At 39.3% G+C, this 15,761-nt stretch overlaps 1 protein-coding gene across 1 annotated transcript in view; it reads left to right on the forward strand.

Moving 5' to 3' along the window:
• The window catches only part of LOC110907622 (uncharacterized mitochondrial protein AtMg00810-like), a 32,006-nt gene extending 16,479 nt beyond the window's left edge, over positions 1-15,527 (forward strand). The window contains exons 2-3 of the mRNA XM_022152574.1: positions 14,560-14,615; positions 15,471-15,527. Of these exons, the coding sequence (XP_022008266.1) occupies positions 14,560-14,615; positions 15,471-15,527 (113 nt within the window). The remainder of the gene's footprint in view (positions 1-14,559; positions 14,616-15,470) is intronic.
• Positions 15,528-15,761: the final 234 nt, after the last annotated feature.

Genomic DNA, 15,761 nt, shown 5'->3' on the forward strand with positions numbered 1-15,761 from the left:
GACCCGAAGCTTTGTAAAGCTAAAATATACTCACTAGAATATGTGGTAAAAATTTCATGAAGTTTCGTCAACGTATGAGAAAGTTATGGCCAAAACCGTACTTGAAGGACTAAAAGCGTCAACGTCGAATTTCAAGGCTTTTCGGTTGAGCGCAAAATGTTCCAAGGACTTTTCCATGTTGGTAAAATTCCTAAGGATCTTAGAAACCAAGTTTGGGGGTTTACGGGTCGAGAAAAGTAGCCGAAACATCGCGTACAAGCTCAGGGACCATTTCTGCCAAAATGGAAACTTGTTTGGCTGAACAGGGGGTCAGGCGACCCGCCTGGTCTGACCCAAGCGGGCCGCGTGGGGCTGCCAGCGACAGAATTCGTATTTGGGGCTGATTTGGGTCCGAAAATGAGTTGTAAACAGCTGGTTCTTGCCTCCTTTTGCACCAATTAGATGCCATGCATGGCTATGGCTACAGTACCCTCGAAATTACATCTTTAAATCAGATTACAAGGCCAAATCTTGGACATTTGCATTTGATCAAGACCTCACTTCTCTCAAGAGCTCTCAAGAACCTTCAAGGCAGGCTTTCTGGAGTTAATCTGATCATCAAGGCCGATCCTAGTGTTCACTAAGCACCTATAGGACCTTTGTAAGCTTTCAATTCGTTCTCTAATCCGTTATTACTTTGATTATTGCTAAAAGTCAAACTGTGTGTTCATAAGCTTTGACTTTCTGATTAAACGGATTTCAATCAGTCATTTCTCGAATTGAAACCTGATACATGTTGGTAATATTATGGGAAACAAACCCTCAAAAGGGTACTCTCTGATTCCCACTACATGCATGCTAAATGTCGAGTCAAACCTATTTCTAAAAAGTCAACAGAAGCGATTTTTGTGAAAAATGACATGAATAATGATATAGATGACATGCAATCTGTTTGATCTTCATAGAAAGCTTTATTATGAATATAAGAATGTATCTTACCACGATCAACTCGACAATCTTTAGTGTAAACCCGGATTGGAACCGAAAGTCTTAATAAACGACTTTTTCGTAAACTATCGGTTCGGATCCGTACATGCATGTGTGAGATCTGTATTTAAGAGCATTTTTGACCATTGGCATTTTAGTTAAACTTTCTGGAAATTTTATGTCATAAGTCTATGCTTAGCCGATTCGAATGCATGTTTCCGATTTATGCATAAAGTTGACTATTTTGCCCTTTTTGATTTAAAACGTGATTTTTGGAAAAGTGAAAGGATAGAAATCTTTATTTCTAATATATAAACTTGCACCGAAAATTTCGGATCAGTTGGTGGTCCAGATTGTGAGTTATGGCCATTAGCGTAAAACTATATTATAAATTTACATAAACGGTCCTTTTCGCGTAGAACCCGTTTCTGGCCACGTTTTGATACGAAACTCTTTACCAACAGAAGTAATATAATATTCTGGGAATTTTGATGATTTTTAATTAATTTTTGGCTTAGCGGATCCTAGATCGCCTAGTCATTTCGGCTTATGTCGGTTTTGACCGTTTTAGCCATAAAATGAGTTTTACACATCCTTTTGACCCGAAACCTTTTTCTACTGATTTTATATGATAAATAAATTATTTTAAGTATTCTGGAAATATAAAAATCTCAGATTTAATTTGAAAACCCGAAAACGCCCTTAAATCGCATATTTAGCGTTTTAAGCGCATAGTAAGCGTTATACTTGTTTTAAACATATAAGACCTATACCTACTGATGTGTTTAGCATATTTTCATATAATAACAGTAAGTATAAGTATATGATCTCAGATTTCCAGTTTTGGCATTTTTAGCCCTTGTGAATTTACTAAAATACCCCTGCGGTGCATAGTTTGATTTTAAATGATAAATTTGATATATGGGTCATACCCTACTGTTATAATATGTTATATTAAGTATATTTACTGTATGAACCAGACCCGAAACTCAGATTTCTAATTTTACTCTTTTATTATCTTTTAAATGACCAAAATGCCCTTCTAAGGCATAAATTGGGTTTAAAATTATTCCGGGCAATATAGAACATAACTTACTGATATAATATCATATTTTAAGCATATTATCTCAGGGAACTTGCATTTGAATCATTTGACTACCCGTATCGCCCTTTTCGCGTTCGGTTCGGTTTACGTAACTAGTTTGCGTAAATTAACCGAAACGGGTCAAACGATATCATTTTTATTTCAAAATCCAGAATGTATTTAGTATACCCATATTATACAAGTATTCAAACTTTTCGGGTCTAAATCACATTCTATCCGGTCTTTCGCTTAATCGTGCGTAAACCGTATCATTCTTAAAACTAACCGGTCAAAGCTTAGGCTTAAATAAAAGACCCGTTAGGAATCTAATAGGTTAATTATAAACCTTTGTTCCAGATTAGGAGGCCCGGTAAAAGCTACCAACACTTATCATTTGTGACTTATACTTGCTCAGGTAAATACATTTTGACTTATTTTCCCTATACGGGCTTGGGGTACGGTATTTAAAATACCGCTTGATCGGGCGCACAAGTCATGCGCCTTATGGGTGTACAGTCTTGAATAGCTTGTGCGACTTCGTTTAAACAGTCTTGTCTTACTTAAAGGCTTTGGGGGGTTATTGACCGTGTCCCGGATATCCTTGGCATTATCTTACGAGATGGCCACGACCAGAGCACGGGGTGTAGGCGTACACTCGACGTGTATAACTCTTTAATGTGGTGTGTCATTTAATCTCTAGCCCGGACAGCAGATCCCGGGCCACCAGAGATATAAGTGCATGTAAATCGTTCACAAGTTTATATTATATAATTATCCCAAGTTAATAAAAATATTTATGCCTTGTGCATTTAGATCAATTTTCAATCATTTTCAAAATGAGTCAGTCGATTTGTATTTACCAGTGTAAACTGACGTATTTTTCCCAAAAGGTTAAGTGCAGGTACTATACGAAAATAGGCTGGCTGTTTCCTAAGAGCGTCCACTATAGTCTCGCAAGCTTGGACGACAAATATCTGTTGAACTATTTTTATCTTACTTTTTTTTTGATCCGCCTGTGGATCCGTTTCAACTACTGTGATATTTATTATTGCAATTTATTTAAAAGTTGAAATGTATCTATTCTGCTTCCGCTGTGCATTATTATATTGTGTTGATTGTCTATGACGATGCCAACTACGTCACTGTACCCCACACCGGGCCCACCGGTGACACGTGGAAATCGGGGTGTGACACAGCTACTCTGCCAAACACCAAATATATCTAAAAAACTACAGCTACTAGCTACAGCTACCAGCTTTCAGCCACCAGCTATCAGCTTTCAGTCACCAGCCACTAGCCACCAGCTACTTTTGCCAAACATACCATAAGTGGATTATGCACCCATTTTGACCTAGACCTGGCAATTATGACCCGTACGCCTAACTTTGGGCTCTCTTATTATAATGTCATGGGTTGATTTGGTTGAGAAAATATTCTTCACAGGTCAGGATGGGTAATCTTATAAAATATAAAAAAGGCATTGCGGGAATCAAAAGAAGGACAATTTATGTTTTAGTCATCTTCTACTCTTCCTCACATCTGGTTGTCTTACTCCCATCAAAAATTGTTTTCTCTCAATCAAAAACTCACGCCTACACCACTCAAATCGAAGACCTACACTGTTATTGTATCATCTTCTCTATCGATTCCAGTGTCTCACATCGATTTCAGGTATTGCTGTACAAATCCTGATCATAAAACGTGTTTTTACATACAAAAATCCCAAACTTTTAGTTGAAGTTCAACATCAAATTAAAAACTTATAAATTAGCAACATAACTATGCATAAGGTTGTTGTACTTTTAGCTTTGTTTCCCAAAAGGTTAAGTGCAGGTACTATACGAAAATAGGCTGGCTGTTTCCTAAGAGCGTCCACTATAGTCTCGCAAGCTTGGACGACAAATATCTGTTGAACTATTTTTATCTTACTTTTTTTTTGATCCGCCTGTGGATCCGTTTCAACTACTGTGATATTTATTATTGCAATTTATTTAAAAGTTGAAATGTATCTATTCTGCTTCCGCTGTGCATTATTATATTGTGTTGATTGTCTATGACGATGCCAACTACGTCACTGTACCCCACACCGGGCCCACCGGTGACACGTGGAAATCGGGGTGTGACACAGCTACTCTGCCAAACACCAAATATATCTAAAAAACTACAGCTACTAGCTACAGCTACCAGCTTTCAGCCACCAGCTATCAGCTTTCAGTCACCAGCCACTAGCCACTAGCCACCAGCTACTTTTGCCAAACATACCATAAGTGGATTATGCACCCATTTTGACCTAGACCTGGCAATTATGACCCGTACGCCTAACTTTGGGCTCTCTTATTATAATGTCATGGGTTGATTTGGTTGAGAAAATATTCTTCACAGGTCAGGATGGGTAATCTTATAAAATATAAAAAAGGCATTGCGGGAATCAAAAGAAGGACAATTTATGTTTTAGTCATCTTCTACTCTTCCTCACATCTGGTTGTCTTACTCCCATCAAAAATTGTTTTCTCTCAATCAAAAACTCACGCCTACACCACTCAAATCGAAGACCTACACTGTTATTGTATCATCTTCTCTATCGATTCCAGTGTCTCACATCGATTTCAGGTATTGCTGTACAAATCCTGATCATAAAACGTGTTTTTACATACAAAAATCCCAAACTTTTAGTTGAAGTTCAACATCAAATTAAAAACTTATAAATTAGCAACATAACTATGCATAAGGTTGTTGTACTTTTAGCTTTGTGAGTTTTTCAAAAAAAAATTGAAATTTTTATTTTTAACCCTAAAGTTTCAATCTTTGACAATTTAACTTTAAAGTTTTAATCTTTGGTAATTTAACCCCTTTGATTAGTTTGATTTTTCATTTCTAATTCAAAAGTTTCCATCTTATACAATTTAACCCCGTTGATTAATTTGATTTTTCACTTCTAACTCAAAAGTTTCCATCATTTGCGATTTAAGCACTTTGATATTTTTTTACTTTTAACCCAAAGCTTTTCATCTTTTGCAACTTTGGTCTCTTACTTTTCATATATCGTGAAGTGTTGTAATCTTGGCTTTGGGGGTTTTTCAAAGAAAAAATGGTTATGCATATGGTTGTTGTAACCTTGGCTTTGGCGGTTTTTAAAAAAATATGATTTTTTTTTTTTTTTACTTTTCACTCAAAAGTATTTCATAAATTACTTTTAACCAAAAACTATTTGTTTTACTTTTAACCCAAAACCTTTTATCTTTTGCGATATATTCTCACAACCTTTTTACTTTCAACTTTGTTCCTTTATTGTTTTCATTTTCCGCAAATTTTACGCTTTATGCTTCGTTCTAAATTTTGTGACTTAACACATCGCAATGTGCGTCTCTGGTTTAACGTTTTTACGTTTCGTTCTAAATTTTCCGAGTTAACACGACGCAACGTGCGTGTGTGGGTGAACGTTTTTACATCGTCTATTTTTTCCCGTTTGACAGGTTCAACATAACGTGCGGGTCCTAAATCGACTTAGTTATAACTAAAGAATCCCCGCCGCATTGTGGCGGGTCGTAATACTAGTTTTAAAAAAACCATAGACAGAAAGATATCAGATTTGAATAACAATTTAAAAAAAAGTTATCTCTGATCAGTTATAGTTATCTCTGATCAGTTTTCTGAGTTGAAAATCATGCAAGCAGATTTCTGAAGGATTGATTTTAGTTACAATTAGGGTTTTGATCTCTAAATTCTTGAATATTTTCTTTGTGTTATTGAGTTCATGAAATTTGGTGGTTACTTTTAGTGAACAAATATGGTAATTCATTTAAGCTGTTGTGTTAATTAATTTTTTGATGATAAAATCGTCAAATATGATGTTGAAGTTCTTGAAACCTTTTTTTATCATTCACCTCATTACGAGTCAAGTTTGTATGTTCTGCAATAAAAGTTGTAGAACATTTGATACCCAGCCTGACTCAAACCTATCCTGGCACAAAACCATCCTAACCTTTTTTTTAATTGGCCTATCCTAACCTAAACCCATTCTAACCCAAACCCATACGGACCAAACAACCAACCGAACCCAACCTACGCATTTTGCCACCTCTACTTTGACCCATTGCAGTTTTATTTTGACCACAACAAAGGTTCAAATTCAACTATCAAATAAACAAGAGTTACACGCAAGCACGTGCTTCGCGGCTTGCGACAATTTTTCCTCCTGATGAAATTCAATCGGTAACGCTTCGCTTCGTTATATTTAATTTACAAAATCATAAAGATAACCTTATAAACTTAATTAGTTTTATAAAAAGAATAATTATATATAATATAATATCGCAGAATCATTAAAAACCATCACATAATCTACTGCAAACAACACCATGCATGCTTTTATAGCGGTGTACATATAATAAATGCATATAATAAAGGTACGAAAAAGTTACCTAAGGAAGTGTTTGTTTAGCTCTTAATGGTTCAGACCTTTTACTAGTTCAACACTTAATAGTTCAGACTGTTTGTTTCGCGAGCAGATGTCTAAATGGCTTAGACATTCGTCTCTAAATGGTTAAGCATTATACTGAGAGTAAATGGTTAAGACCTCTAATCCGAATTGGTCAGACATTTGCGTCTGAACAATTAAGCATTATACTGACTCTTAATGGTTTAGACCTCTTACTGGTTCAAAACTTAATGGTTCAGACCTCTTACTGGTTCAGTACTTACCCATTCAGAAGTTGTCAAAGAGCCCACAAGCCGGTTTTTCAAAATCCTCCAAGCCGCAACGTGATCAAACGACCTTACGTATTGTGCTTCAAACTCCGTATGCGTCGTAGCAAGCTCTTCATCTCGGTTCAACGTAATGACATAACAACTCTCAAAATGTGTACATTTAATTCGTAGATGCATAAACCTTCCTAAAATTTGATTTCTTCCACGAAAATTCTCACCCAACCCTATTCCAACATTGAGGCGGATCTGAGGACAATCCTAGATCGAACGTATCCACCCAATTCGTGACTAACGCGATATCCTTAGTCTCCATCCAACGATGTACTATCGAAAATAAAGAGATTTTGAGAGTATAAAGAAGTTGAGAGTATAAAGAGGTTAAGAGTATAGAGATGTTGAGAGTGAAATATAATAAGAGGAGTAAATTACAAGTTTTGTCCTTTATGTTTGTCCCAACTTTCAGGCGTTGTCCTTTACCTTTAAAATTGATGAGTTTTGTCCTTAATGTTTCAAAATCCTGCACCTTATGTCCTTTAGGGCAAACCCTGTTAATTTTTTTTGTTAAAACTGATCATGTGCAAGGCACATGAGGGCATTTTTGTAATTTCGTTTTTTAAGGAAATTTATGTAATTAATTTAAAATAAATACCCCACCATCTTCAAAATTGCAGACCCACCACTTGCCATCACCTGCCGCCACCACCTCCCACTCTCACCTGTCGTCGACCACCACCACTGTCACACCCCAACCGATGGCGGAATCATCGGGGCGCGGCACTGAGCGAAACAGATTGTTCAAAGGAATTCCATAACAACTATTATTACAAAATAGTTTTAAATATCACGTCCCATACCGTGACCCACTCGATTGAACATTACTTCGTCAACACTATACTTCAAAAGTTTGGGAGTGTGGGACCATGTGCTAGCCGATCGGCTGGCCCGGTCGATCGGCTGGCATGTCCGATCGGCTGGGCTGTTCGACAGCCTAGCCGTTCGGCCAGCATTTCTGACCTGGTCGGCCTTTCGTCTAACACTTGGTTGTTTGTTTATTTGTCATTCTTTCAAGGTATCTTGACAACGTGTTGAACTATGATAACCTTCGTTCCTACCTGTTCCCTTGGCTCGAACAGGAATCACCCAAGTCCGGCCGGTTGAACGGTTTGGAATGTCGGTTTAGAGTTTAACCGATATCGGGTTAACCTTGTATATAGAATCCGAATCTTGAACCCCTTAACTGTTAGAAGGATTGGTTAGCCGGTTCAAGCTCCGTTTCGATTGATTTGAAAGCATTGAGTGTAAAAGAGTTGAAAGAAAGTTGGAAATCCTTCTTTCAATCCTTCACATCATGAAAATGTTTAGATCTATGGTGGATCTTAACTTGTTTATGTGGAAATCGGTTAGATCTAAGCTAATCATAGTGGAATGAGGCCAACACATGATGTTCTTCAAGAACACCATGATGACATCACACAAGAACACTTAGATCTTGGTGATTTCACGGTTAGAATCCAAGTTTTGAAAGATTGAAAGGTGTAAAATCAAGTAATGATCAAGATCGTACAAGAATTAGAGTGAAAACTTACCGGGATTGAGAGAAATCTGAGAAAAGGTGAAGAAGATAGCTGGTTCGGTCAGAGCTTTCCAAAAATGGAAAGTATGACAATGACAGCCCAATTTATAGGCTTCTAAAAGAGGAAAGTGGCAGCCGATCGGCTGGGAACTCCGATCGAGTGGGCAGCTCGATCGGCTGGCAAGGTGCTAGCCGATCGGCTGGCCTGTTCGATCAGGATGCTTCCTGTTCGATCCGCCACACACTTTGAGTATTTTGTGACGATTTTCGACGTTTCGATTTCAATGGTCGATGATACGATTTCGATAGAGTTCCTAATCAAATTACTTTTAGTCCCAACCACTATATCTAACATACAATCTTCTATAAGTCATACTTCGTTGTCGGTTTCGATTAAATTCGATTGCCTTTCGAGTTTCGATTCGATTTTCGATTTGATTGCTTGAATACCACACCAAACATAAGGTAAACACGCACAAGTAACACATAAGGCACACACACACGTATAACAATACCACAATTCGCATAATTCGAGTCTCGAGTTCGATTGATTGTTAGATCGGTTTGATTACTGATTAGGTTAACTTTATCGCATTGTTACTTCCTATCATTCACAGTCGTAGATCGGTTCGCGTTAAAACACATTCGATTACTTCGATTCTTGCTGATTACAACACTTACTCCACATAATACAACTAAAACACAAAATCGACTATCTACAGTCAAAGAAAGTCAAAGTTGACTTGGACTTTGACTTTGACTTTGACATTCGAATACACGGGATGTTACAGCCTCCCCTTGTTTAGGGAATTTCGTCCTGAAATTAGGCTCGAAGGCTACACGACACCGTGATTTACCAATTTGATGCTTCAGATCTATTTATTTAAATAACTGCGGGTACTTGGCCTTCATGTCGCTTTCGAGTTCCCAAGTGAACTCCGCGCCTCGTTTGCCTTCCCACCGGACCTTCACGATTGGGATGCGAGAGCGCCTGAGTTGCTTGGTTTGGCGATCCATGATTTCGACAGGCTTTTCCACGAAGTGTAACGTTTCGTTGACCTGAAGATCGTCGAGTGGTACGATTAGATCATGATCAGCAAGGCATTTTCGGAGGTTAGAGACATGGAAAGTCGGGTGGACGTTACAGAGTTCCTCCGGTAATTCGAGTCTGTAGGCGACTTTTCCGATTCTTTCCAGAATCCTAAAAGGTCTAACATATCGAGGCGCGAGTTTCCCTTTCTTGCCGAATCGGACTACACCCTTCCAAGGTGATACCTTTAGGAGTACGTAGTCACCAACTTCAAATTCAAGGGGCTTGCGTCTTTTATCGGCGTAACTTTTCTGTCTGTTCTGAGCTTTTACCAAATTGTCTCTTATCTGGTGGATTTTGTCAGTCGTTTCTTGTAGAATCTCGGGACCGGTTAGTTGCGAATGACCGATCTCGTGCCACACAATAGGCAATCGACATCTTCTACCATACAAAGCCTCGAAAGGTGCCATTTGGATGCTGGCATGATAGCTGTTATTGTACGAGAATTCCACTAATGGTAGGTGTTTGTTCCAACTACCACCAAAATCTATAACACACGCTCGGAGCATGTCTTCAAGAGTACGGATCGTTCTTTCAGTCTGTTCGTCGGTTTGAGGGTGGAATGCAGTACTCAGGTTAAGCGACGTACCAAGGGCCGCTTGAAACGTTTCCCACAATCGCGAAGTGAACCGAGCGTCGCGGTCTGAAATGATGTCACGAGGCGTACCATGATTACGAATGATCTCGTCGGTGTAGATTTGGGCTAGTCGTTCCACTTTGTAGTCTTCTCGTATCGGCAAAAAGTGGGCTGATTTCGTTAGACGATCGACTATGACCCAAATACTGTCGTGACCTAATGGCGTGGGCGGGAGCTTCGTTATGAAATCCATAGCTATACTCTCCCACTTCCATATAGGTATCGGCGGTTGTTCGAGTAAGCCAGAAGGTCTTTGATGTTCAGCCTTGACTCTTGCACAAGTTAAACAGCTTCCAACGTACAGAGCGATATCCCTTTTCATACCCGGCCACCAGTACTTATAACGCAGGTCCTGGTACATCTTGTCTGCACCAGGATGAATAGAATATCGGGACTTGTGGGCTTCATTCATGATAATCTTTCACAAATCAGTCCGCTTAGGGATCCAGATTCGGTCCAGATAATAGAATATCCCATCTGGTTTGCTTACTAACTGAGCCCCATCGTGATAGATCCTTTCTCTCTTCAATGTACGCTCGTTAAAGCAAGCATGTTGAGCTTCCCGGATGAGGGTTTCGAGGTTGTGCTGTGCTTGGATGTTTCGAGTACTGAGCACGTAACTTTTTCTGCTGAGAGCGTCAGCAACCACGTTCGCCTTGCCTGGGTGATAACGAATCTCACAGTCGTAATCATTGAGAAGTTCTACCCATCGGCGTTGACGCATATTAAGCTCTCTCTGATTAAAGATGTGTTGTAAACTCTTGTGGTCAGTGTAGATTGTACACTTAGTGCCATACAGGTAGTGTCGCCAAATCTTCAATGCAAAGACAACCGCGCCTAGCTCGAGGTCATGGATTGTATAGTTCTTCTAGTGGATCTTGAGCTGACGAGATGCATAGGCTACAACCTTGTCTCGCTGCATGAGAACACAGCCGAGACCAAGGTTAGAAGCATCACAGTAGACAATGAAGTTGTCGCTTCCGTCGGGCAGTGTAAGAATCGGTGCATTGCACAGCATATGCTTGAGGGTTTGAAAGGCAGTCTCTTGTGCGTTTCCCCACACAAAAGGGTTGTCCTTATGGGTAAGAGTGGTAAGCGGCACAGCGATCTTGGAGAATCCCTCGATGAATCATCGATAATAGCCCGCTAGTCCGAGGAAAGAACGAACTTTTGACGGGTTCTTAGGCGTAATCCAGCTTTTGACAGCTTCAATCTTCGCAGGATCGACATGGATACCCTGACTATTCACTATGTGACCCAGAAACTAAACCTCCTCCAACCAGAATTCACACTTGGAGAATTTGGCATAGAGTTGGTTCCCCTGAAGTAACTCGAGAACCAAACGTAGATGTTGTGCGTGTTCGGCTTTCGATTTGGAATAGATCAAGACATCGTCGATGAACACAATGACGAAACGGTCAAGATAAGGCTTACACACGCGATTCATCAGATCCATGAAAATCGCGGGTGCGTTGGTTAAACCAAAGGGCATAACAACAAATTTGTAATGGCCATAACGGGTTCGAAAAGCGGTTTTTGGAATGTCTTCCTCCTGAATCTGTAGTTGATGATATCCTGAACGTAGATCGATCTTAGAGAAGCACGCTGCACCTTGTAGCTGATCAAACAAATCGTCAATTCGGGGCAAGGGGTATCGGTTCTTGATGGTTAGCTTATTCAGTTCCCGATAGTCGATGCACATTCGGAACGACCCGTCCTTCTTTTTGACGAAGAGGACTGGCGCGCCCCAAGGAGAGGTGCTTGGGCGAATAAAGCCTTTTTCGAGCAATTCCTGGAGTTGGTTCGAGAGTTCCCGCATTTCGGATGGAGCGAGTCGATAAGGGGCTTTGGCAACGGGGTTAGCTCCAGGAATGAGGTCGATACGAAAGTCGATATCACGACTTGGGGGTAGTCCGGGAAGATCGTCAGGGAACACCTGAGGAAATTCACGAACCACTGGAACATCTTTAACTTCAACTTTCTTTTTCTTTCCCTTCTCCGCTACTACGATGTTGGCCAAGAAGGCTCGGTATTCCTTGCGGAGATACTTGCTGGCTTGAATACACTACATAAGCTTGAGACCTTTCGACGTTGTTTCACCGTAAACACATAGAAGATCACCATTCGCGAGCGAGAATCAAATCATCTTTTCAAAGCACACAACTTCAGCATGGTTTTCACGAAGAAAGTCCATGCCTATTATGACACAAAACTTCCGAGTTGCATCGGAATAAGGTCGATCGGAAAGATGTGATTGTTGAGTTCGAGGGTACAATCACGGAGTACTGAGTTAACAACAATAGTTCTCCCTGTAGCAACTTCGACTTCGAATGACGAGGTCAGATAAGAGCGCTTACGACTAAGGAGCTTCTCGAATTCAAATGACACGAAGCAGTTATCGGCTCCAGTATCAAACAAACATGATGCATAAATACCATTCACAAGGAACGTACCATTAACCACGTTGTTATCCGCCTGAGCCTGGCGGGCATTGATATTGAAAGTTCGGGCATGGGCTGCTTGCTGCTGCTGCTGAGGCTGCTGTTGTAGCTGGGGCTCTTGCTTGACTACCCTGTTCGGACATCTGTTAGCAAAGTGGTTAGGGTCACCACATGCAAAGCAGACTCTAGCATTGACCGCTGATGCGGGAGCTGCTGGTTGACCTTGAGGAGCAGGGAGTAGAGCTTGGTTGACAGTAGCTTGAGCTGGGGCTTGGCGAGGACCATAACGGCAGTTGGCAGTGAAATGACCGTAGAGGTTGGAGTGAGCGCAAAAACGACAAGCTAGACCCACTGGATGATGATACGAACATGTCAGGCAGAGTGGGTGAGGGCCTGTGTATGCACGCTTTGCTGGCGGTGCATTGATCACTGGAGCTGAACGCTGGTGTTTGTAACATCCCAAAAACGGGTTTGGTAATCAAACCACGTTAACATTAACGACGGGTAAAATACCGCTAGTGGTGAAAATGTACCCGGTAAATATTAGGACTTAAATAAATAAACCTAATATTAATTAAAAGGGGGAATAAATACTTTGGGAAAACAAAGTGTATAAAAAGCCCAAATTAACGGGACTTAAAATATAACAGGTTATAACTTCCCGAACACGTCAAAGTAACTAGGAATAATTAACCTAGTTAGAAGCATTTAATTAACTGACTAATGGTGAGTTATAGCTTCATTTGATCAAAATAAAACATGAGGGGCTAATGTTGCCAAGTGGGAAACTTGTTTTAATAAAACAAGAGTTAAAACACCAAAACACACACTTAAAGTGTGTGTTCTGGTCGTGACAATCACAGGAGCCAAGGGAGGGTTCCTTACTCAAACCCTAACAAGCACAAATCAACAAATTGGAAAGGGGAATCGAACCTAAATGGAAATCAGAGCACAAACTAGTGATCACCTCAGTGAAGGGATCGTAAGGTATGTCAAAATTCCCACTTTGGTTCCATCTCAAATTTGGATGAACACATGAGATTTGAGATTTGAGTTTGCATGATCGTTATTTGGGTGAAATAGTAATGAAATCATGTCTAGGAGTAAACCCTAGTCATTAGTTTGTTGAATTAATGTTTAAACTATGAAATTCATGATCATCCACCATGTGTGTGTAGTGGGTTTTGTAGAAACAAGGTGAACACTAGAACCATGGTGAGTAGATTAGTGTTATTTGAATTCTATGAGGTTAATTTTGATATTGAACTATAAATTAGATGATTGCCTTGTAAAAGATGTTAAAAATCTTGGTAAAAATAACAAGTTATGAACTTGATTATAAATATGTAAAATCATGCACATTAGGTGTTTGTTGAAATGCCTAAATGAGAACTAAGTGTTGATAATGTGCCTAACTGAGTCTTGTGAACTTAATAGTGCAATCATATGTGTAAATTGGTGATTTGACTTTTAAATAGTCAAACCGACCATTAATAAGATCGAATGGTAATTGTGTTAGAAAACATGTAAGATGGAATAGTCATAATTAATGATGACTAATATAACCATCTTACGAATTATGATGATAGTTTAACGCTTGACAAGCTAGGTAGAGGCTTGGAAAGGAAGCGGGTCAAATGAATCAAGCACGAGAAGAAAGGCGTATGCGGGATGCGAGGTAAGTATAGCTTACACTAGTCTTAGATTGTGTAATATTCCCTTAGCGTATAAATAACGAATGGAATAACTAAACAATTAAAATACGATGTTCCGTCGTGTAGGCGTACGGAACTAGATAATCCAAGATGAGAGAAACCATAATAATGGTTAAAAAGGAAGTAAATTGATAATTCGGTCATATTATGACGAAAGTGGTAATAAAAAGGTTTATAAGTAAAAATGACCGTACCGTGTTAAACGGAGCGGGTCATGTACTTGAGATGATAATAAATATCATCTCGAAAAGACAAACGGTCAATTCGGCCAAACGGGTCAAAAGGTGTAGACATCACCTTTTGACAATATTGACTAATAATCTTTTGTCGAGTTATATGCTTACAGGAATAGAAATCCAATGGATATTCGCATCGCTCTTATTTAGCGATTTAACAAGCAAGGTATTTATAAATCGGGTCTACTTGTTGATCCGGGCCAGGTATGCATAGTCATGTCGTAGTTTAAAATGCTATTTTGGTCGAATATATGGAAAGAGAGTCTTTCGTAGTAAAAAGAACATAATCGACCAAAACGCCCTTGCTGGCTAATTCGAGCAAACAACCTTTACAAGTTGTTTGGAAACGAGTTCTATGATTAGGTAAATACTTAGAATAAATATAGAAGCATTCGAAAGCGTTTTTAGGCTTGAAAATGCTTAAATACCCGGAACGGGTCAATTAAGCATCCAAGTAAGAGAATGGGTTAAAGAATATATAATAACCCGTGATTTGAGTCTAATATGTTAAACAATATGGTAGTGATGAGAAGTTAGAATCAAACAACATGTTTGTTTGATAAAATTCGCGAACGGGTCAAAATTTGGTAGAAAGGGTAAAAAGCCGAAGACTTAAAAGTCTAAATTTTTGTTAATCCGGATGTTAAATTTTGACTCCATAATGTGGAGGATCAAATTACAATCATGTAGGAAGAAACGGTAGGTCAAACGGACAAACGGATTAAAAGTTATGAACGTTGCCATTTTAGAAAACGGCAAACTTGGAGAATTCTGCAGAGGCCACCGTAAATTACGGTAGCTACCGTAATTTACGGTAGGCCATATAAATTTACGCCATGAACCTCCTGATTTACGGTGGAGGAATAAACATTCAGGGGCTACCGTAAATTACGGTAGCCACCGTAATTTACGGTGGACCCTGTACAAAAATGTATTTTTGATTAGTTTTGCTTCCCGGACTTGTTTAAATACGTTTTAAATCACGTATGACTAAAGCATTTCATGTTTTTATGAAATGTAGGTACTTTGTGGATGCCGGAAGAAGATCAAGCTCAACGAAGAACCGAACACGATATAGATACACGTTTCCGCACATTGCCACGTTGTAAATGTTAAACAACGAACTCGATTAAGTTATGTTGAATAACTTATGATTTGTTAAAAGTTTTAATAAACCCGCAATTATATAATATGTGTGGTCTTAACTACACATCTAATTGTGGTATTTTCATATAAAACCGTAATTTAGTACCTAGGGTGTTACAAGTTGGTATCAGAGCCTTGGTTTAAGAGATTCAAGTATGGTGGGGAG

The sequence above is a fragment of the Helianthus annuus genome, chromosome 14 (assembly GCF_002127325.2).
Source record: "Helianthus annuus cultivar XRQ/B chromosome 14, HanXRQr2.0-SUNRISE, whole genome shotgun sequence".
Taxonomy (NCBI): Eukaryota; Viridiplantae; Streptophyta; class Magnoliopsida; order Asterales; family Asteraceae; genus Helianthus; species Helianthus annuus.